Source organism: Poeciliopsis prolifica, unplaced genomic scaffold (genome assembly GCF_027474105.1).
Source record: "Poeciliopsis prolifica strain line A6 unplaced genomic scaffold, Auburn_PproV2 SCAFFOLD029, whole genome shotgun sequence".
Taxonomy (NCBI): domain Eukaryota; kingdom Metazoa; phylum Chordata; class Actinopteri; order Cyprinodontiformes; family Poeciliidae; genus Poeciliopsis; species Poeciliopsis prolifica.
The window spans coordinates 2,532,501-2,557,257 of record NW_026562404.1 but is presented as its reverse complement, the minus strand read 5'-3'; the positions used below and the strand labels follow the sequence as shown (position 1 = coordinate 2,557,257).

Below are 24,757 nucleotides of genomic sequence, written 5' to 3'. Positions count from 1 at the left end.
TCTAATCCTTTTAAATGTGGCGGAGGGGGCTTTAAGGTGTGAAAACAGTCCATACGTGGGCAAAGCGGGCATTCGGATGAGACTTTCAGGGGAAAGAAAGCAGGAAATGATTGGCATTGTTAATAACAGCATGCTTTATCTGCTGACCTGCTTATCTGTGGGATAAATATGGCAGGTGGGGTCAGACGCATAGCAGATAACAGACACCTTGTGTGGTCCAATATCAGCAACTTTTCCTTGTTTTTTCTCTTTTTATGTTGGAAAGTTTAGTTAATCATACCCGAGTGATTAAAAAAAAAAAAGCATAGAGAGGAGTGGGTGTTGGAGCAAATCTACCTTCTCACTTTGGTGTCGTGTACATTTCTCAGTTTCACTTCTCTACCACCTTTTCTTTGACAGGAATTCAAGTCTTGAGAAAAAAAACATTATGAGAACCTTTCATTTTTTTTCCAACCTATGCCATGTCTGACAAAATATTTGTAGTGTTTAGCCAAGAGAGCCAATACTTTCTGTCTTCAAATGTACTTGACTACAAGCAGGAGCATTGTGAAGTTGTTTGTAATATGGCCAGAATGGCTCTTCGTCCAGGGCAAAACTGTGTCAGGGAGCGGCACGAGACGGCCATTTTTATTTTTAACCCAAAATTTTAAATACTTAAACTGGTAAAACCTGGAACAGATAATCCTACAGAGAAAAAATAAGCACAATTTCAGAGTCATTTAATCTTTATTATTTTTGTGAGAACACAAAAAAGCTCTTTCTGAATTTGTCATGAAGAAAACCTTGGAGACAGACATGAAATAAACCTGAATTGACTTATTCTGATTGCAAATTCCTCTTTGTAAAACCTGTGCAGAAACTTGATTTTTTTTTTTATTATTTATTGAGGTAAACAGTTATGACGCTTAAAGGTTGCCTTCAGCGCCACACATCTTCCCGTGCTGGCACGTTTTAACTTCAGCTCCCCTTCTGCCGTACATATATATGTGCATGCATGATTTCTTTTTTTTTTCATGTGACATTCTATTCACTTGGGTCGGTAGCAGGCAGCACCAGCAATAATTACTGTCTGTACATGATAAATCTGAAGCCCAGCTGTTCACTTCTGTCACAACAGAAAGAGAGGAGAAGAGGAGGTGGGGGGAAGGATGGAGAAAAAAGAAGAAGGGATGGGGGGAGAGTTTAGGAGTGTGCAGTTTGTCGGATTTCTTCCCTTTTTTTAAAACTCTGTAACTTGATAGGATTACATGGTTCTGGAGCCCACACCTGTTAAGAGGCTGTTAACAGAACAGTTGGCAGTTTCCGAGCCCAGGCTTAGCCTTTTTGCTGTCTTTTCTGGGCGCCCTTTGGAGGATTTTCACCCCGCGTATTTGCAGAGTTTGTTTCTCCGGGCAAAGAGAGGAGAAAGCTCCCTGCAACATGCAAGCGGTCTGATGCTAGAGTGCGTACCGCAGATTTCTCTGCAGGAGTGTGTGTGTGTGTTTGTGCGCGTGCTGCTAGTGCGCGTATGCGTGTGTGTGTGTTAGGATGAGGCTGGGTCGGCTGACAATCTCTTTTTCTCCCGCCCTTTCAACAAGAGTTGTTCTGTACCAGCAGTTGTCGCTCTTCTCTCCGACAAATTTATGAGAAAAGTCATCAACGAAAAGTGAAAGAATTCGATTTGATGTTGTGTTGGAAAGGTGTTGCCAGGATAAAATGCCCAAATACAGGTTAAACCAGACGATTTGAATGATTAAGGGCTAGGTTGAGAGGTTTTTGTGCATATTTTCAGGAGTGCCAAAGCCTGTGCCGTCAATTGGACATACTTTTGAGAGGAGTGGAGAAATGAGTAATGCATAAAATTTGCTGCTTGTTTTCTCTTGTTCAGTTATTGCTCTTGGAGACGCTCAAGAGTGTCTTAACTGAGAATTTTTGTTGCAAAAAAATCTGTGACACTCATCAGACTCAGAGAATCACATCAGGGTTGGTTGTGTGTGCTTTGACGGTGCAGCGTGCCTCGCTGCCTTATTTGGCATTCAGCAGACACCCGGCTCTCCCGCTCCGTCACTTTCTGCGGGTCCTCAGCACCTGTTCCCCCTATTGTGCCGGAATTTTCTATATTTGGCACAAAGTTATACTCCCTCGATTTATGTCTAGGTCACAATTTATGGAAGCAACCGTCTCTATATAAAGGTTTTGTTTTGTTTTGTTTTTTTTCCATTCCTCAGTTTTTCTGGGAGATAACAAAAGCATTAAACTTGATTAAAGTTGGGGAGACTCTAAAATGTTTCTCACCAGGGCATCTAAATGTCATCTTTACCTTTGCGTTATTGTTGACACGTTGCATTGCAAGTGGTGTAAATTATCTTCCCTCTCAAGCGCAGGAGAAATAAAAAACGAGCAAAGTTGATAGATATCTTGGACTAACTTTTAATTGTTCTGATATGCAATCACAAAATGACAATAAAACCAGAGCAGGGCCACGGTAAAAGCTTTATCTCTCCTACTCTGTGCCCAAAGTGTCATGTCCATAATAGCACCACCTGATCTACAGAGTAAAATAACCACTTATTGTTTGGACAATATTGGAACCCCCTCCTCAACCTACCCCACCCCGACACTCACCCAGCCCTCCCCGCCGCCGCTGCTTCTCCCACCTCTCCCTTGATTCATTTCACCCACTGTCCTCGGCTGCTGGAAAATGGCGTTAATTTTTTTATTACCTGTTTGACTCTCCAGCCTTATTACTGTAGCCCCTTAATGTTCCCGGTAACCGTGGAAACCAGATGAATAAATGTCCGCCAAAGAAAATGAGATGATTAAACAGGTCACCCTTGCAAAACAAATTCGCTTGGTCGAGCGCAATTTGTATACCAAGCGGCTGTCTTAACAGTTTGCTAACAAGGGGATTGTTTGCCAGACTAACTGACAGAGACGGGCGGGAGGGAGGAACAGGGGGGGAGATGAAGATATCTGGGGAAAAAGGATATGATTGAGGAGATAATATTTTACATCACTGTGCTGTTTGTCTCAGCTCTTATTTTTCATGATAATGTGATGATTGTAAAGGATTTGAGGTTATATTTGCTGTGTTTTCCTCCCATATTACAGTGAGAAACGGATTCTTAAAGACAGCTGGTTTCAGGGTTTGTAACCAAGAGAGTTTAAAGGGTTCAGGATTTTATTTAGGTTGTGCTATGAGGTTAGAAGCAATTAATGTAGGGGGCAGGGGAGTGATAGATCTGCCAAACACTATGATATTGGCTTCACAAGAACAAGATGAGATCAGGTTTTAGTAATAATCTTGGGGAAACTATAAATGGCCTCTTTTTTATTTTATAAATATAACATTTTTCTCATCATAAGCAGTTCTCTAAAGAATATGTAGTCCATGTATTCTTTCCAGGTTTGAATGGTATGTCAAAGTTTTTATGCCTTAAAAATGCCTTTTAAAGCATTAAAAGGCTGCCATTTTGTGTTTTCACAACTTGATTAATGGTTGCTTAAACTTCAAGCTGCTTAGATTTTGACCCAAACAATCAAATGCCTTATTACAAACAGTCCAATAGTCCTTTAGTCTGGTGCCAATATAAAGCCCCGAGGCAGATGCTGACTTTAGCGTCTTCAGCACCGAGCAATCAGCTAGTTGCAGTCTTATCACAGTGTGTCACGCTCCCATTGTTTCTTTTTTACTTAGTGCCTGAAATGTGGTGAGGTAAACTATTTCAATGATTTTGAGTCTTCTTTAACACTGTTGGAACCATGTGTCAACATACCAGGGCAACTCAAGAACTACGCAGATACAATTTGGTGTCCAGCCTCATATGCCCACCTGCATAAGGGTTTAACATTTCTTTTCGTAGCTTTTATTTTTCCAGTCTCTAGGTGACAGCCAATATGACTTCAAAGAGAGATTTTGCTCCGTGAGAAGTTGCCACTCCCCAAGGTTATATCTTAGCTGCAGTAGATAACTCGCTTTATTTAGTACAAAACCAGTTAAGTTGGTCTCGGAGGCTGAAGTAAACAGGCAGTTAGCTTTCGGCACATTATTGCCTTAAAACAACTCCAGTCTCAAAACCATCACAGCATTTCACGAGCAACACTATTTAAAGAACATTCAAAAAATTTCATGTTTCCAATTTGGAAGTTATTTACACAGAGGTTAAAGACAGTTTACACACACAAAAAATGAAGATCAGAGGTAATCTGCCATCAATGATCTTCCTGTTTGAAACGTGCCCTACTGAAAACAGAAAGTGTAAACCATTTCTGGTTGGAATAACTACGAAACAGAAAAGCAAAGCAGTGTAAAACATTAAAAAACAGCACACACCTGTAATAGCTTTGCTTTGTCTTTATATCAAACAGTTATTCTGGAAATGCTTTATTTGTTTGCAGTATGTTTTTCACAGGGAAAGATAATTAGTAGCATACTGCTTCCATTTTTCTAGTATGTGTAATTTTTTTTTCTTTTGTGTAAATAATAGACTGATGTAAATTTGGCGACAATTTATAGGTCCCTATAAACCACTTAGGTATTTGTGAGTTTTAAGATGCGAGAAGTCTGCTGTGGTCTTGGCTTTTCTTAGACAAGCCGTTAGCTTCAACCGCAGGGCCAAATAATCTGGATACCAAATGTACCAAGAAAGTTTCAAAAATTAGTTGCTTATACCCTTTTTAGCAGTTTTATACATTCTAAACTATTCCTTTAAAGCATCCATTCATATTATTAACAGCGACATTTCGACTGATCATCAGCAAGTGCAGCAGCAAGCAGAGTTTCTCTCATTTATGTGGCAACCAGTCATTATCGCTAATTGTCCTTGAGGCCATCTGTATAGAATGGCTGGTCCTCCATTGGCTCTGCGGCGGTACTAGTCATGGATTTACTAGTCCGGTAATGATATCTAACTCCTCCACACTCAGCGCAACTTCAGTCACAACTGCAGCAATAAATATGGAGGAGGTTTTCTCTCTAAATTAAACAGTAGCCTGAACAGCATCCTGGTTTTGAAGTGTTGCAAAGCCTCGTTCCCATGATGCCCCCGCCCTTCCTCTCCCTGTCCAAGTGTAATGTTCTCATATAACTTGTTTCAGGCAGACCTCTCTGACAGCCATATGAGATGTCTGGTGTTTTCATCTGGGGAAAATAAGAGACTAAGGTTAGGCAGATTTAGCCATGCGAGGGTAGAGCAAACACGCAGACTTGGATCGGAATCAGGCCCGCGTTGCCGTTCTGACCACAAATCATAAACGTTGGGGACACGGCGGTGGTGTTGTTTATGGAAGGATGCCACGCTGCGCAACTTGAGGGTGTTGTCTGTTTGCACTGATGCACCACCACCACTTACTGCCTGCTGCTTTAAAACAACTTCTGCATCCCACTCGGCCTCAGCCATTTTGTCCCGTCACCAGAGTGGATCCCAAACGCTCACCACAGCTTGAGCAGGAGGGGGATGGGGGGGAAGGTTGGAGTTGCTGCTCTCAGCTAAACAGTTGCTTCTTTAAGTTGTTCATGGAACAGGAGATGCAGGGGTAGAGTTTTTTTTTCCACTGGCAGAGGGGGGGTATTTCATCCCAATCCGGGGACACTATTGCTCAAAACTGAAAAGCCTTTATGCATTATTGATGTTTTAATTTGTGCAAATGCCCAAGTCTTTGTTAAGTGATTATAGTGCTGGGGAGATAACAGGGGAGGTACTTCTCTATGAAACAAGAGCTGGCTTTGCAGGTTGGACTGGGGAGCCATCGGACTAAATCTCACACTTAGTTCCAGTGCAGTCTGGAGAAGTCTGGAATTTGATTGGATCGTTTTCCAAGTTTGGATACAATTGGAAAAATGCAGATTTGATGTGGGAAGAAGTTTATGTTTGTAAACTTTATTTCTTATTCCATTATTTAGAAGACTTCAAAAAAGTTGTTTTATTACATAGATTTAGGTGATAGCCTTGTTGTCTGATTTATCAAATGTTTTGAATCACTAACCAAAAAGTGTCACTGCTTTTAGCCTTTAGATTATTTTTGTTCTTGATCTTAAACCCTTGATTATCAATCTGACTCCAGATGGAATGACAAAACAAATCTTTCAAATTCCCACTTTGTTCAAGAGTTTTTGAAATAAAGTGGCTGCTGGTCACAAACTGTGATTTAGCTTTAGATGTGTTAAATCTTTGACATTTCAGTTCTTAGCTGAATTAAACTTGCTCAGATATCAGAAAACCCAACAACAAACAACAACAAAAATTGAATCAGAAGCCAGTTTTAGTGCTATTGCTTCTATTATTTTTTTTTTAGAAAAAAACAAATCAAAATATATGAAAAGACCTGACTTGCAGAAAATGAATGAAAAAAGTGGCAAAGTGCACTATATTAAGAGTTGTAAATTGGGCGGAGCTCTTCTTCGCAGAAAGAGAAGAAATATCAGGATTGTTGTTTGAGGAAGTGACAAGAGTTGACCCAAAAAATGTCAACGTGTCCAAGATAAGAGGAAAAAAAAAATCAGCCGTTGATCTTTTGTCCTTATTTCTGCTGCACCTCTCCTTTTTATGATGTCGGTTTTATAGGTCTTTTACATCCCTTATCAAAAATTATTTGATGTAAATACAATGGAACTGACCTGAAAAAGCCCCATGTGTAAATAATCTGCATGTGGCCTGACTAGAAACTGACCTTGAGGGAAGAAGAAAGCGAAGTTATAATGCTTGCAAAACAGGACAATAAAATAATGCCCCTTTCTGAAAGGAGGGAGTTTGGGTGAATATAAAAGAGAAAGAAAGAGAAGCAGTTTTCTTTTGCAGCAATCATTAACTCAGAACAAAGGTTATCAAGCGTGACATTTTTTTTTTAAACTCTGTAATTTATGTAATCATCTGTTACAGTTACCTTTCTAGATAAACACCGATGGCAGGAAGGAGCTGAACGCTTCCCTTTGAAGCCAACAGAGGTATATGCAGAGAATGAAGTGAGATTAAAAAAAAGATTTTCCTCCATATCCGACTTGATCCGATCTCCAACTACATCTTAGATCATTGTCACTAGTGCATAGAAACCTATGCTTCACCCTATTGTGCCTTTTTGGTGTGTCTGTGATGCCTGTCCAAACGGAGGCTCTCCACACCTGCAGCTGTTCACACACCGTTCGTTCCTGCAGCACCCACCGCGTGTGTAACCTGTAAATTACCCTGCATTCATCCAGTACAAAATGCATTAATGTGGGCTCCATGAATGTCAACTCATGGGATAAGTGTCTTACTTTTTGGCTTTGGTCGCGGTATTAGTCATCCTCTTTTGTGTTCAGTGTCTTTATTCTCCAGGAAAATCTGTTGAGTGTGTGGAACCAGGGCTTTGCCTCCTGCTTTGAGGTCTCCGGTGGAGGTAAAACACACGTGCACACGCGGGCACGCACGCTCGCACCTACGTGGCGGGGCTCCCAGGCTTCCCCAAGCATTTACTGCTTTATTAAGCTGTCTCATGAACCCACTAGCAGAACATGAGAATACAGGAAAAAAAAAAAAAATTGAAAAGCCCATATTACTTAGGTGATTTGATGCCATTTGTGGACTGCAAAACGCTCGGCTTTATTGTGTGAGAAGGGAGAAGCAGCACGAGGAGAGAGGGGTAAAAGAAAAAAAGAAGTTGGCTTAGAAATTCAGAATTTCAATTAGCGTACGTAATCTGAACCTGCCGGCTTTGATAGAGGCTTTTTTTTTTTTCTACCAAGAATACAGCGGCACTTGTAAAACATTAATTAAGAAGGCTTGTTTTTTTTTAGAGGACGGAGATGGAGTAAAGTGTGCTTTACGCAGTCCATTTTTCACCCAACAAAAGCCAGTTACCTCACCCAGAGGGCTGCTACATCCAAACCGCTTGTAGGACCAGAAAAAAAAGAGAAAGCAATGAATTTGAGTTGGATGAAAACACATCAGACATCAAGAGTGATGTTCTGAAAAGAGATGATATCATATGAGAACGCGGGACATCGGCGAAGAATAGAAATGTATCCGTGGCACAGTGAAACTTAAGCTTGGCACAGGAAAACGAGCCTCTATTTTAATGACTTTCTACCTGACAGATGACTTTAGATCGCCTTTTGGATCACATTGCCCTGACTTTGTCTCTTACATCATCAAATCATTGATTATTAATAGTTTATATGAATTGTTAATCCACTGTAATCTGAGGTATTATTGCAGCACTTTTCTAATTGTAAGCAATTACGCCTAAAAAAAAAAAAGTCAAAAAAATCTCACAAATATGTACTGTGTTTTTTTTTTTGTTGTTGTTTTTTGTGGCGATGGTTTGTGGCAAAGCTTGCAGGATGTCTGTTCAAATTTCTTCTCCTTTCTGCAAAGCATAACCCCTGCAAAACTAGCCTGAATCTGTTACTTTATATGATACGATGTCTCATTCGACAGCACTGGTCTGATTTTTCATGATGATGACAAAAATAAACTGTTAGTGACTACTAGACACTCTACAGAGGCAGATAAAAATTGGAGATAGAAAAAGTGTTCCCACCAAATTGCTTCTTTTCTTTGCAATGTATGTTAAAATAGAAGCGAAAAGGAATGAAAGTCCCTGCTGTAAATGCTTTTTGTTTTCCACAGCCTGTTGTGAATCTTGTCTTTGCAGCGGGGCGATGAGTACACATACAGATGATACATTAAAACTGCCATAACTCGCACACCCAGCAAAGCTAAAAATCAATTGGAATGGATAGTTAAGCTGGCCCCTAAAAATCAATGAGATATTCATGTCCTTGATCACAAAGTGTCATCCTTTCAATGTTAGCAGCTGATGAGGGCTGAACACACACACACACGCACGCACACACACACACACACACACACACACACACACGCACGCACACACACACACACACACACACACACACACACATGCATAGTTACATTAAACACAAACATGCAGCAAATATGCATGCTGACTTTGCAGTGATCCATGTAGAGTAATATAAATAAGAACCTCAAGGACAAATTTGTTTTATTAGACTTGGACCATAAACTTTTATGAGGGTATTTTTGTGGATTCATCCTAATTCAGCGCTCATTTCATTATTTTTTAAGAACCCGAAGTCTGCTGCTCTTTTCGGTTTATCCACCCATCTGGTGAATGCAACTTCATCTGTCAGAGGAGGGGAGTCACATTTCCAACCTTGTGTTTTTGTTTTTTAACTACAGCAAAATGCTGCGATCCATCAATGCTACAATAGAAATGACCTTCTATCCATTGGATGATAGCAGGGCCACACACACACGTGCAAACTCTTGTGTCGGAAGAGAATTGGTCAATTGAAGAAGAGCGAAATTCGGTTTCAAAATAGCAGTTTTGCCCCTTATTAATGCCATTAGTGTAACAGTCAGAATGGATCAAATCAGAACGATGACCGAAGCAACTCCTCTGTCTCTGTGCTGTGACGGGATCACGTCGGGAACGATTTAGACATTTTGTGTTGATGAGTGAAGTTTTTGAGTGCTGCTGTGTCCTGCAGACCACAGTCCAATGATAAACATCTTTTTTTATTTATTTTTTTTTATTTAGCTCTTTGGAAACATACTTGCATCTATGATGCCTCATTTGTTCCTGCTATGCTATGTTTAGGGCAAACAACTCGAGGAAGTGAACATTTTATGTGGATCTGTTGTATTTTTAATCCTCATTCAAACACCAACAGAGTGACAACCCGGTTTTGCTCTGTCCAATAATCAAATCGTTTTTGATCAAGTCGTTTTAGATCTGAAGTGTTGCTCTGCACAGGTCATCTTTCACGTCTTTTTTACTGCTAGTATAAAAACTTCAGAGGCTGGAGTGTGTGCATCAGAAATTAGGAGTTGAAAAAAGTTTTATTAATTTTTTTTAAACTCTTGTTTTATTTCTTTTATCAACATTTGAAATTAACCCATTCAACACTTTATACATAGAGTGACAAATATATATATATATATATATATATATATATATGTAAAAAAAAAAAACTAAAGTTGGTATTCGGGCTTAATATTTTCGGGCTTAATATATTCGGGGTTAATATATTCAACAATACTAGCTTACATATAAAACCCCCCTGCTATTCTCCCAGCATATGTGCATCGTAGAGACAATTGTTGTCACCTTTTTGTATTACTATCTACAGCCATGCAGAACACAGTGCGTGTGTTTGTGTGTGTGCAGTCATAATTTCTTTTTCCACAAACAAAGTTCTCCTTCTTTGCCCGGTATATTAGCCATGAGTTAGCAGTTGCTTGACCTTAACAGGTGGTCCATTTTTATGATTTGTCACTCTGGCAACATTTGAAAGCGTCATTCATCCCTCCAGGCTAAATGCCTCAGATTTGGTGAGAGGGAGCTTTTGGAAACAGTTGTCGCCTGTCAGGAACAGTGAGGACTCAGAGAGACCAGGGGAACAGTTGCCTGTCTCCTCGTCGAGGTGAGAAACGATGCAGCAGCTGTCACTCGATCTCTTATTCTCTTATTTTTTTCATTTATTTTAAACTCTTGTTACCAATAAAGCAGAAACGAGATGTTTGTGGCAACTGGAGGGGGAGGACAAACTCCAGACGCCCTGTTGTGTCACTCAGAATCTCACTGGTGTGTGTCCTCCTCTACACGTTCCATTATCCACCAATCACCAGGCGCATGTGGAACGACCCGGCCGAGGTCTTTCTCTTCTCCGCGTTTTCTTTAAACGTTCTGTGTCATAAAACTCTTCCTGTTCGGCGGTGTTCGTGAAGAAACTGTTACATTCTTTTGCCCCTGTTGTTTTCTCTCCTTTCTACTCCTGTCTGCTCCTCTTCCCCATTCTCCGTCTCCCTCACCTCTCCCTCTCATCTCCCCCCTCCACCTCAATCCATCTGCATCATGTCGATCTGTCAGACTGCCAGTGTCTGTTCCAATTAGATTCCACTTAATACACGTAACCTCGATTAACACGCAATCAAGCCCAGATAAATCACGTCCTTTAAGTCCCCCCTCTGCCTTCTCCCGTGTTGCTTTGCATCACTCAGTTTTTTTTTTTTTTTTTGTTTTACTCAACATGCTCTTATTGCCACAGTTGTCGGGTTACAATGTACAGAATCGGGCTGCTGGAGCCAGTGGATACTCGGTGACAGAGACAGTGGCGTTCCTATAGCTGTCTGGAAAAGTCTGGAGTTGGATTTCAGTCTTTTCCAGGCTTGAATTAATGTGGGAAAAGAAAATAATAAGATGGAGAAATATTTTTTTCCAGACTTATTTCCCTATCTTATTGTCCAAAAATATTTTCTTCTCCATACAAATCTGTTTTCTTATTTGTCCTTATGTTCTTGCTTATTTGTTACTTTCTTCTTTGTCTCCTTCCTTTTGTTCCTCCCTATGTCCATCTACCTTTCTTTGTTGTGCCTGTTTTTCTCTCCCTTCTCATGTCTTTTCTTCCCACCTTTCGTCCTTCCATCCTTGTGTACTATCTCTCTATCTATTTCCTTTCTTCATTCTGCTCGTCCATACAATTTGCCCTTATTTTCCTCCATCCTTTTGTCCTTTCTTGTGTCCTACTTCTCCTCCCCCTGTTTGTTCCCTCTTCTTTTTAAAATGCCTTTTCTATTTTTCTTCATTGTGTCCTTCCTTCTTCAATATTTTATTTTTTTGTCTTTCTTTCTCTCTTTTTTCTTTCTTTCTTAAATCTGCAGAAAACATCAGCTATGTATGATATAAAAAATGTGAATGACAGAGAAATCTATAGAGTTTGAACACGTCTTAAGTTGTTGCATGACAAACATGAAGGAACCCTGATTTAAGCGAACGCTGGGTCTGAGCCGATGTTTCCTGTTCTGCTTTTCCAGAAGGCGCTCGTCGGTGCCCTTTTCACCCCTAAAGATGAAGGTGTCTTAATTACATCTTTGGTTAGAAAGCTACAAAAAGACTCTTTGGGTTTTTTCCCCTACATTGTGGGAGGCGGTGTAGTCTATTGTCTCTGTGACCTTTTTTATCTAGCGGACAATTGGTTTGACTAGATTACAAATTAAGACACAGCACCAGGCACTTAGGAGGCAAGTCTTTTAGAGAGCGGCTCTATTACTACCAGCCTGTGAAAAAGCCATTGGGCCGTACATTTTAAACATTGCTTCAATAGCCATAGAGCCGGGCATCACATTTGCATTGTTCCCTATCTATAAAATATAAAGTTGCCTTTGCTTTAATGAATCCTTGAATTCAGTCTTTGCCAGTGGCTAAAAAAAATAAAAAACGGGAGAAACACAGAGAGCTGCTAAAAGAGGTTTCACTGAGGATAATAATTCTGTCAGCAAATTTAATAATTAAGAGTGTTTATTCAAATAGATATGGGGGAAAAAGGGACTGTTAAATTACCAAACAGGAAAAACCACCCAAAAAAAAAAAAAAAAGAAGCAAATGAAAACAACCTGAGGCGGTGAAAAAAGCACACGCAGCACTCCAGGGGTCGTCTTTTATTAATCACAACTAAAAGTGCTAACATTGACATGTTGAACAGATTAGCCTGTTTAATAACTGGGCGGGTCAACATCCTCCGCTGCTGATCCATAAGGATATCCTGTCGGGAGGCAGATAACCTGCGTCTTTCATATGCTGACCCTGGCCTCTGAGGGGCTAGCCCCCCGCGCTAAAGATACAGTTATCTCACCACATTTAGCCAAGTTTGCAGCATTTCTTCTGGGCCTTAAAAAGCTCTAAAATACCTCAATTTTCCATCGCAGGTACTACATTTAATTGATTTATGTATTAGAACGGGACGACCATTTTCCTTTTTTCCATCAACCCTTTTTCATCAATAACATGTCAGAATTACGTTATTGCTGAATAATCCACACTGACATATTTCTTCCGGGAATCAAAATTAAAATCTTTTTTTGTCTCAGGAAAGTTTATTCAGCAAAGATTTTCCCTTTTTTGTGCCTAGAAAAAATATTACTTAATATTTCTATAAAACATTTCAAAAGTCAACCTTATTTTGGTTAATGGTCAGAACTATAAACAAAAAATACTTCCAATTTTCCATATGCCAAAGCTCGGATTACATTCCACACTAAAAATGTAAAAAATGCTAATATGAAAATGCATTTAAAAAAACAACCATTTATATATAGCTAACTTTTAGGGAGTAGAAAGTGTCATCAAAATGTCACCTGTTTTGTACAGTAAGAAGTGTAGAACTTTCCATCACATTTTTAAAATACATTTTATATACAAATATGAGAAAATAAAAAAGGTGGAGCACAAGATAAACAGATCCAGACTGGGGCCAGTTTTTTTTTTTTAATTTGCTGTCATCACTAAGCCTTATAAAGCTCACTGTATACTTTGTGAGAGGTGTTGAAATTGATGACTCATGCAAGAGGAGAAAAACACGAATGTAAGTTGTCAGCTATATTTAACTTACTTGAGTTATTAGGCAAGCTGGGGACAGGTTATTAGGTAAGGCCAAAATTAACTCAGGTCCTACATTCAAATCCTAAAAAGTATTTAATTAAACTTTGAAAACCTGTGTTTCAGCTCAATGTGATATCTTTTCAGGTCTACTTTTATTTCACACAATCAACAGCTTGTGTCACACTGCTGCTCTGCAGCAGTAGTGCTTTTAAGCGCCTTGCTGCTACTTAGAGCAGACAAGGTCCTGTCAATGTGCAGTGGATAAATAAAGCTTGGATTTAAAATAAATGAAGATGTAAGAAAGACTCATTGATCCTTTTTTTAATCTCCTGTTGTCACCAAGAGGCCCATTTCACATGTGTAACTACAGTGGACTTGCATGCTCTTTTGGCTTTGTTGTAAAACCAATAAAAAAAAAGTTGCGCATGTTTTATTTAATTAGTATTGGGTGCAAACAAAATGAGTATTGAGTAGATACCCGATAGCTCCCATTGCCCTTTCTTTTTCCTCTTGGTGAACTTTTTCCACATCCACAGCGGCACTGCGCTTTCTCTTTAAAAAGAGGTGACAGTTCTGACTATAAGTTAAGCTACTTTCCCAGAGAGAGAGCGAGACAAAAACAAGGCAGGAATAACACTGATGAGTTTTAACAGCTTCAGCCAGGCGATGGGCAAATATAATAAGTGTTTTCGTAGACGTCACCGGTGATTATCTCATCTGGGCATTTTGGGCGAACATGGTGGATTTAGAGGGCTCGTCTCCCATTGTGCTGACATCTCCCTTTAACAAACCCAATTAAATCATGGCTAAAATCATCCTGATCTCTCCCAGAGTCGGTCGCAAATGAGCGTCTGGGAACATCAGAAATATAAATGGGAAAAAAAGGGAGCATCTCCTGTGTGTGCATGTGTGGCGTTGAGTGGATTTAGTCCTGGGAGATTTGGAGCGGTGTGCCGTGGAAATGGGGGGACAAATTTTCCCTCACACTGAATAATGGGATGAGAGGAGCTAATATTTAACAAATTCTTAGGAGAATTTAAGAGAGAGACGGAGCACTCGTGTTGTAGTAATAATTGCGATAATTTACTTTGACAGCGTCTTTATTAAAAACTTGACTTGTGTTTGCTCGTTAGAAGGCGAGATTTAAACTCAGATTAGGAGACATATGCGCAGGGTAGGGGTTGCATGGGAAAACTGTTTTTGAAACTGGCACCACCATGACAATAAAGGAGGAAAAATGACACCTGTGTATTTTATCAACACATTTATGACATGCTTACGTGTCTGCTGCAGTCACTTAAACAGGCTCACGCAAAATAAATGAAAAAAAAAACAATTCTGATGTGACTATTTTTTAGCCCTTTTTTCTATGTATGTTCATTTAGATGTAAGATGCTCTCTAATATTACTGCTGGAACACATTCCCGCCCCTCCAATCGCAGGCAGTAGCTGGCAGCCCCTGTGACTTTGTGAAATGAACAAAGGTAAGACAGAGAGTGAAAGTGAGTAAGAGGAGTCGGCGAAGGAGTGTGGAGGGGTAGTCGTATGCGTGCGTGTGTGTGTGTGTGTTGCTGTGAAAGACCTCAACTCAGCCAATGTGGCCTGATGTGACAGGATTAGCTAAGCCCCGGTGAACAGGGCTGGTACTGCGAGTCTGTGTCTGTGTGTGCGTGTCAGTCAGTGTTTGTGTGCACGGCTGACTGGGAACCCAGAACTGCTGCTTGCCACCAGCCGAGCCAAGACAAGACATGGGAGATCAACAGCCCGTCGGTCCGTCACTGCCACCAAGCCTAACGTCCCCCTCCTTCCCTCTGCCCCCCGCTCCCAGCCAGACCAGTGAAGATGCCGCCAAAGGAGTCACAGATGCAGTGGGAAGTGGGGGCAGAGGGTGGGGGGCTGGAACGGGACACTGTGGGGGGACTGGTGGGCGGGCAGCTGGGCCTAAAGTGAACGTGAGTTGGAAAATGATCCTATTAAATTGAATTAAAGAGGCAGTCTTCATTTACCCCAAGAATGATGGATTTAGATAATTAACAGTGTTAATGGGGACTGGTTAAAGAGGGCAGGGGAAACCGGTGGTTGCAGACATGGAGTAAAAGAGGCCAGGTCAGATCCGCATTGAAGTCAGTCTGCTGGCCCGTAATGATCCCCATTTATAGTCCTTCACTCACTCTTTACTCTTACAAACAAACTAGTAAAGAAAATATTTGTAATAGTTGTTTACATTCTTTTTGTCAGTGCTTTAAGTAATATCTTTCTAAGATAGGACTTTTCTGAAACCGATTTTGTACGTATTGATCGGGCTTTTGCTGCCACATGCCAAATGCGACTTTTGCCAATTTATTTGCACACAGAAAGGAGGAAAAAATGCACCATAGACTCATTGATAAATGTGGTTTTAATTCCAAGAAACATTTAAGAAATTACGTCCCTATCCAACTTCTTTGTCATTGCTGTGAATTTGTTGGGGTGAAACACTGAGAAATCCCTTATTTGACCTGCCAATCATCTATCAATGCCAATCAAGGAAAAAATTGACTGATTCCAGTCTCTGATCACTACATCTTTAAATTAAAAAAAAAAGTGCTATCAATGGCGCTGATTATTATTTTATACCTTTGTAATTTTCACTTTAACTGGGATGTTTTGTACTGGCCATGCCTCAACTGGCTTTTCACAACCGACAATTGAAAGTAATTTTCTATCTTCCACTATTAGTCTGCAGAAAGGTAGTGGAGCTTAATGACTCCATTGAATAATATCTATCAGCGGGAGTTCGCTCAGAGTTGTTTAGGTTTAACCAGAGGTCATAAACCATCATATTTAATAGGAGGCAACTGCACAAAAAATTTATCAGACCTCAATAAATGGGAATATAGTGTAATACAAAGTTTTTTTTAATAATAGTATTTTAGCATTTAATAGTCATGTACCTTCATAATAAATACTTGACTTCAATGCTAAATAGGCATAGGCGCTAAATGCTTTGCTTTGAGGTGAAAGGGGTGAAATGGCAACATGTAGGTAAAAAAAGGGGTTCAAATCTGCAATGAGGAAAAGTGACTGTCAGACACTGCTGATGAACATGCACATTTACCGTCAATACATTTTGTAGCAGTGTGCTGCAGCCGTGAGTGTATTATACCAATTTAATGCTCTCATCTCTGGACCTAATTATGCTGCTGGTAGTGTGGGGAAGACTATGTGCACACACATAGACACAAGGTAGTAGTAGAGGAACTGGGTTTTCACTTTGGTCAGTGCACAAACCCTATCTGCATGTCCTTAATTCTTGATGATGTGAAGGCCTCAGGCAGTGTGTGCGTGATGGAGAGGACGCCTGCGTGCCAAGTAGAAGTGATTGGCCAGCAGGGCATGGGGCCCCTCCTCACACTGAAAATCCGGACGCTTCGACCATTGTCTCCGTGGTGTGAGTGGCACCTTATTCAAAAAAGAATCCAAATTTATGTAAGATTTCTGTAACCATATCAGAAGAGTTAGTTTGATAGTTCTGCGAACCCACTATGTACAGCATTTATTGCACGGCGCATTGATTGAGGTTGAGGAGTGTTGTTTTGACGCGGCATTTGTGGATTTCTAATCAGTTTCGTTCACCGCGGCTTACCTGAACTCTGATTAAGTAGAGGATGTCTTAAGTAAAGGGGCTCCAATAATTTAATGCTACTTTTCTCCTTTCAAAAAAAAAAAAAAAGAACACCACAGTCGCATGCATGTGTGTAACTGAGAGAGTGATAGAGTGTGCAGGAAAAAAACAATCTCATCAAGCAGGAGGCCGTTTGCTTAGCAAGAGCTGACAGTCTTTGTGTATGTAAATGAAGAATTTAGACTAATGGAGTTGAACCATTTCTAATTTTGTGATGGCAAGAGGATTTTGATTGAAAGTAATTAAGCAAGCTAGCTGTAAAATTAATTAAAGCAAAAGGAGGGGGGGACTTTTATTGGATTGGATAGCGATATAGCTGCTGTCAGGCAGGGGGACAAATGGGGGTGACCTGGATTCTCTGCCCTCCCTCCTCCCACTCGGGACTTTTATGTCACTTTAATCTCCTTAGAGCGGCTGGTGTGCATTTGTTTGAAATAATCAAGGAAATATGGTCAGAAATTGTCAGCTTTCAGATCTAATTTACCTGACAACCTAGTGAGTGTGTACGTGCGCACGCGCGAGCTTGCATGTGACAGTAGTAGCAGGTCCTGTTTTTTTTTTTTTCTTTTTTTTTCTCCTCGGCCCCTCCTCAGCTTTGTGGAAAATGCTTTTGACAGTCTTGAAGCATCTTGGTTGTCGGAGGGCGGGAGGCGGGGAGATGAGGAACTTGGGTGGCTTTAAGATGGACATTTCAATGAGGCGTGTTTGGCCCGGCTAAGCCCCTTTGACACTCCCGTGTGCGTGCACACACACCAACATGCTTAATTGCCTCTGTAACATATTCAGACTCCATTTGGCCACTGTAGCAGCACTTCTCAGCCTCTGTTGACTCCAGGTAGCCTAAACGAGCAGAAGCAGATTACAGCCATGGCAAAGCCTGTTACAGCTACTTAACTGCTGACAAATAAGATTGGCCAATCCTGCACAAGTAGAAATGGAACTTATTGTTCTCACTGTTTTTATAAAGGAACGGACAAAGTCTGTCCTGATTTCACACCGTCATTCGGTGAAAACTATTTTTTAAGTAATTGTGCTTGGAAAATGTTTACACTTTTTTCAGCAGAGCCTTTACGTTGATTTCATGCACCAGACCAACACCGACACATTTGTATCAAACACCTAAATTGAACTGAATGCAGCCAGTTGCCTTGTGTGTATTTTAATCCAGCTGTTCTGGGGATGCCTGAGGGGTATGTTTGAGAAGATTAGCGAACAAACAGCAACACAATGACAAAGGAACACAACATATAGGTCAGGGAGAAAGTTGTTCAATGCATCAACTGAAAATGAAGAGCAAACCACAACTACAAACCTACCAAATCATGACTGTCCACCTAAAGTGACAGGCCAGACTTTGGATCTGCAAAGGTTCCAACCCCAAGAGGGATAATCTGTTGACAGGACACCATCGCAAATCTGCTTTTTTTTTTTTTTTTTAAAGTGACATGAAGAAAAACAGAACATTTTTGAAACGCCATTCAAATTCCTAATTCATATTTGCTAAATGGAATTTTTTGACAAGGCAAAAACGTCAAACTTTAACTTTTTGACTTGCGTACAAAAAAACACTGTGTTGTGAAAAACGAACAGTGTGCCTCCCCCCCGAACACACCACTCCCACAGTGGAAGAAGGTGGTGGAAGATTCAGAGCTGCAGTCGACATGAGACTACAATTGAACTAAATAGGGGATTTCTGAATGTTATCAATTGTTCAGTATGTTATTGAGTGCCATCAGATTAAAAAGGTGTGAATACATTTACATGTCACTTTTACATCTATGTTGAGCTGGTCTGTCACATGAAATTCAGTGATGCTTGTGTTGACAAAATGTGAAAAGTTTCAAAGATTATGAACACTTTTGAAAGACACTGTTTTGCTTTTCATCATTAGTACTACGCAAATCTCACACCAGACTAATAATAGACGTAAAGCAAGATGACTGATATTCTGTAATATGCAAGTGGTTTGGAGTCCTGTGTGGTTTATTTTAAGGTTCCTCAGAATTTCAGCGAGATGCCACTTCCTCTTCGAGGTTGTGATTGCTTGTCAGTTTTTGTGTCATAGTTTGCCATTGCGATCCTCTCTGCCACCTGAAGAAGTGCTACACTTGCAGCACTTATAACTCGGCCTGACCCCGAAAGGCAGGGTTGCAGAAGCAAAACGGCGTCTAACAGGATTAGTGCGTCTTGTTAAAAAAAGGACACTAAGCTCCAAAAATAATCTCACCCACCTTTATCTGCCCATAACATCACCCTCCACCCTGGCTCGGTTTTTTATCAATTAGCGTTTTAAAGGGTAGAACAAAGAGCTGTCTTTCTCCCACTCTGTAATTAGAGGGGGAGACCTCCTGAGGACTGGCAATACTTGGGCCTGAAAGGCATGATTCTCACCCCCCAACCCCCTCGGTTCCCACCCCACAGCCCGTCACTCCACTGCTGCCACTGAAGCGGAACGTTGCTCCTCGATGTATAAGGACGATAATGTAAATGTGGCGTAGTCTTCTCAGCACACCCGGTACAACCTTTTTTTTTTTTTTTTGCTAGCTTTATCTAAGTGTGAACAAATGAATGCAACATTTGAAAGAGTGATACATTATTAACTCTAATTGACTCCTCTACAACACTATACATTCACTGTCACCTTTGCTTTGGCTCGCACGAGCACGTGCTCCCCGAATCACTTTCGTCGTTGTCCCTACTCTAACACGTTATGTGTCACCACACACTGTTAACAAATGTGATAAAACCACCTCAATCGAGAGAATCAGGTAGAACGTTTGCCTATGTGTGTTTTTGTCTGTTAAGGTGAGATACTGTAGACTGTGCACGTGGGTGTGTGTGTGTGTGTGTGTGTGTTTTACTCTCTTTTGCTTAACTGTGTCTACGCGGGTGTGAAAGTAGAAGAGAGAGAAAGAACGCCTGCTTTCACAGCCACTGGAGCTTTCAATCGGAATTAGTTTTACAACATATGCAAATGTCCCCCCCCCCTTCTTCTGTGGAGAAAAAGGGGGTCTTTAAATGACAGGTTGATATGTGATTAAACGACAATTAGAGTGCCGAAAATAAGTGTCGGCAGCAGGTCAAGCACTGGGCGGCTCAGCTAAAAGGTAACAGACTATTGAGCAAAAAAAAAAAAACACTCTCAGGCGGAGGCCAGAAACAAGACCCCAAACAAATTAGAGATGTGAAGGGGGAACAACGTTTGGCACTGTGTTCCAATAACGCCGCAACAAAAACAACTTGTACGTTATGCCTGGATGACAAAAGGCATTAGGGTATGTTTTCAGGAAGAATTGAGACAAGATTTTATCTCTATAATCAAAGATTGACTAGTCCATATGACTACGCTTTTTGCGCTCGTCTAATTCGGATGTGGTTTTGATGTAAAAACAAATCTTTTGTCAATTTCCTCCAATTTTCTGAGTTTATAAATCAAATTGGGCAATCAGGTTTTGTTACACTAAGTGTTGGCAGCTAATGGTGTGCCAGTCCTAAAAGTGTAACAGTATTTGATCAGGGCTTATTTAAACAGTGCTGTGTTTCATCAGACCAGTATACCATTCCTTTGGCAAAAAAATGGAGATGAGAACCCAATAGAGCTTCGGAAGACAAAATTTCACTTTGATGAAAAATATTTGGGTTTTTAAGTACTATGATGATCTTGTTACTCCTCTAATTGTTGCTGTAGCCGAAGCCGTCGAAGGCTGAACATTGGATTCAAAGTGTCACATTTAACTGGTATGATGCTAACCTTTAATGCCCCGCCACCCCCCTCTCAGCCTGGGTTTAAATAAGCCGTCACCCCAGTACACACTCCACCCCACTCCACCTCTGCTGCCCTTTTAAGTTAAAAGTACACTGTCTCTGTCTCGCCGTCTTCAGTTTGCTAAACACACACACAAACATGCGAGCAGAAACATAAAAGGGCTCAGGTTTACTCTGGTGCAGATGGCAGATGGCCCTGTCCCTATAATCCCCTTTGATGCTGCAGTGGGCAGCCTTTCCTCAACATCTATGAAGCCAAAGCCCCAAGAAAACTTGAGCTACTTTTCCTTTAACTGACCCCAATTGCCAAGGATCTGTTAGCTGTCAGACCTGGTTAAGAGCGTTTTTACTGTGGGGAGAGTGAAGGGCACATGTTTCTCTCCCTCTCTCTCTCATTCTGCTCTTTCAGCTTCCTGTTTTTTTTTTTTTTTCCTTTTTCTGTCACAGATGGTTTATTCCACCTTCATGGTGTGGCTATGGGAGCAGGTTGACTTTGTAACGTGAACTTGCAGAATAGGCAACACTTTTTATTTTTTATTTTTTACTCCTTTTTCCTTCCAGGAGGAGAAAAAAAGGAGAACCTGTAAGAGCTCTCATATTGGAGCCACAGATGGCAGAAGGTGGGCTAAGAGGCTTAGATTTCTTCAAGAGCTCACCTTAATTATTGCCAGACGCTTTTTTTTTTTAAAAAGGGCTCTTTATGTGTACACTGGTCCAACAAACAAATAAGACCAAAATTACTTTTTATTTCTAGAAAACTGCCTCGATTTTTTACCCTTATCTTTCTCCTGCTGTTCTCCAAGACATGCTTCAGTTTGAAGAGCTTCTTACTTGATGAAATTAATCTACTATCTCTGAAGAATCTGTTTCATTTGCTGATAAGGAGTAATTCAAATAATGCTAGCAAGCTCATGGATAAAAAGTTTTGAAGATTCAATTTCTTTTTTATAGATCTGTGTTACTGGTATAATCTGTATTTTATTCAATCATTTTAAACATCGTCAGTTGCACTTTTAACCTCAGAGATTTCGAATCAAGCATCCACTTACCCAAATGTTACCCTACCTTCATGATAAATGTTTGCCTGCTAAATAGAATAGATCTGCAAATAGCTTCAACCATTTCCTTAAATAATTCTCCCCTAATGTAGGTGACTCTCGTTCTAATTGAAGAAAACTGTGGGGTAAATGTGTCCTCTGGTGTCTCCAGTTAGAGCAGAATCTGACACAAATGGGGGGGAAACCCAAATTGACGGTGTGATTATGCCGAAAACGTCTGCATCGTTCGATTATGTATTATCATCTGAGAGCTTTGGGGAGGGGATAATCATCAGTGAGATTTGCTCACGTTTACAGCAGGTCTGCTGAGATGTACGTAGCTAATGGGATTGGGATTTTTTTTTTTCCATCCCAGCCCTCTCCTGTGGCGTTATGGAGCTGGCAGCTGAACTTGAACAGAGGCGCATGGTGCTGAGTCGTGCACTGGACTATTTCAAGACTGAAATGCGATTGTTTTAATACTTTAATCCACCTGTCCTTGGCATTCAGGATACTGCAGAAGTCGCCTAATTATTTCACTGCCCTCTATCCTACCAGACTGAAACACAGCGGAGACGGCAGCATCTTGCGGCAGATAAACACTTTAATTTTTTGAATTGTCCGTAGCAGGAAACGTCGTGTTCACACAGAAAAAAGAAGAGAAAAAAAACACACAGAAGTTGTGAATCTTAAGAGCTGCAGAGCATAATTGAAATTTTAAAAATGCATGTATGCAAAGAGGATTGGAAATACCCCAAATCACTTTAAAGAGCAAGCCATTTAGGAAGCAGAATTCTCTAAATTGTTCCAGGTTCCATCAGCGATAATACGCAAACACAAATATTTTCCTTTAATTAAAAAGGTCTCATCATGCTGGATCCTCCCCCCTCAAGCCAGCTCCAAGCAACCACCCCCTCTCCCTCTCCCTCCTGCTATTCACACATGCGACCACATTCACGGACATGCACAAGTCTCATGAACCCAGCCCCACATTCAGACAAATTTGAAAATGTTATTTTTTTTCCTATTTCTGCCCAATTATAACTCCTTATTTTAGCTTCTGTCAAACTGATCTGCTCTAATTCCAACTCAGCTCACCAAAACACACTTTTTCTCTAAAATGTCTGCATGCTTCCAGATTTCCAACCAATGTGCATTTTGTGTAAAAAATGTGTCTGAAACTGAAGTGGGCAGGATTCAGATTGAGAGTAATGCCTGTTGATTTTTTTTTTTTCATAGATACTTCATTTCAGTAACAGGGGCCTCATTAACTGCAGTGTTCATCAGGCCAGTGAGCAGTGGGCACATTAGGGGTCCACAGGAAGTTAGAGTACAGCAGGAGAGTGCATTAGGGAGGCCTGGGGAGACACACACTCTCTTACCCTCGGTTCCTCTTCCACCTCCTGTGCTTTTCTATATCTTAATGTACCTTTCAGAGGAATTCAGATAGAGGTCAATAATTATGCTCTTTAAATTATTCAGTCGAGGTCTTCTGTAATTGGGCTTTTTAGAGCTCGGACACTGACAGCATGGTTTACTGCACCACTTTTGGGGCACGATCCAGGCAGATGGATTACTGTAGAGGAGGGATGTAACAGGAGATCTCATAGCACAAGATGCCACGATATTTGAAATGCTACATTATTTCTCTTCGAAGTGAAACGTATCACTCAAAAAGTGTGCTGCGGCTCGCTCTTATTTTGAAGAAAGCTGGGAAGTGGTTCTCGAGTCACACTGTTGTTTTGACGGAGCCAGCTAACAGTGTTTTTTCGTCCGACAATTGATTACAGAATCTCCGTCACTTTTAAATCTTTTAACAGCAATCAGTTCTCGTACTTAAAGGGTGATAGATAAAATACTAAAGATATGTAGTCACTGAGAATACTGAAACCAGCTCACAGCTACCTGCTAATAATGCTAAAGTTGACATCTGCTTTGGAGTTTTTAGTGACACTAAATTAAGGTGACCTTTCAATATTTTTAATGAGTCTGGAATGTATTTGATCATCTTTAATTCAAAATCTAAAATGCTTATTCTGATCTGACTGTGAAAATACCACGACTGGTTAATCATTTTCCTCTAAAAACACAAAATCTTTCATGTGCATCTGACTGGCAAACCAAAGGAAAACGAAATGATCACACCTGAAACAAGATAAGTCTACTCTGGAGAGGGAACACTTAAAAGCTGAAGATTTTTTAAACTCTCATTGTGAAATTACAATAAGGTGAAATTTGCCACTAAGTCAACATAAAAATCAGATACAAAACCACCAAAAATGGAAAAGTTAAACCTCAATTATTCTGTGCTAAATACAAGTTCTTTAAAACACACTTTATGACTCATAAATTTTTTTTTTTTCAAAAAACAGGAAAAAATGACTAATCTCAGTTTGGCTAAAAAGTTTTCAAAAATGCCTTCTTTTTCTCACAAACCTGGAACTGTATGTTACATTATCTTGACTTGTGATTTCCCTCTCAGCATTTCTTTTAAACATTGCCTCTGCACTGCGTGGTCTGCGTCCGACATGTTGATGTCAGCCTCCACAGCGAGCGGCTGTGTGGGAATGTTTAGTTTGCGTCGATGCTTGTTATTTTTATTTTGTTGGCGAGAGGGAAGCTCAAACTGCAAGGGTAGCAAAAAGAAAAAATCCTCAAACTTTCGGCACAAAGCCTGCTGCAGCAGAATTCGTCGGCACGCAGCAACACTGACCAACAGGTCCTGTGTCAGCTTCATCACAGAAGGCAGGAGAGGGCATTTCATTGATGTTAGGGTCTAATATTTATATTTACCCGACTGGGAGAGACACTGACGAACGTGTCGGGCACCTGCAGCGTTACCCACACCATACGCTGGTGCGGTTTGGTGTCAGAATATGCCTGCATCGTGGAGCTTTGTCGGGGCGAGAGGAGG

General features: G+C 40.6%; 1 protein-coding gene across 2 annotated transcripts in view; it reads left to right on the top strand.

Annotated features, from left to right (window-relative positions):
* casz1 (castor zinc finger 1) overlaps positions 1 to 24,757 on the top strand; it is a 92,642-nt gene that overhangs the window by 4,056 nt on the left and 63,829 nt on the right. Inside the window, exon 2 of one of the 2 annotated variants that reach the window (XM_055049941.1) lies at positions 14,763 to 14,861. The exons of the other annotated variant lie outside the window; for it this stretch is intronic. Within the exon in view, the coding sequence (XP_054905916.1) occupies positions 14,852 to 14,861 (10 nt within the window). The 5' untranslated portion in view covers positions 14,763 to 14,851. The remainder of the gene's footprint in view (positions 1 to 14,762; positions 14,862 to 24,757) is intronic. 2 annotated transcript variants of the gene reach the window in all.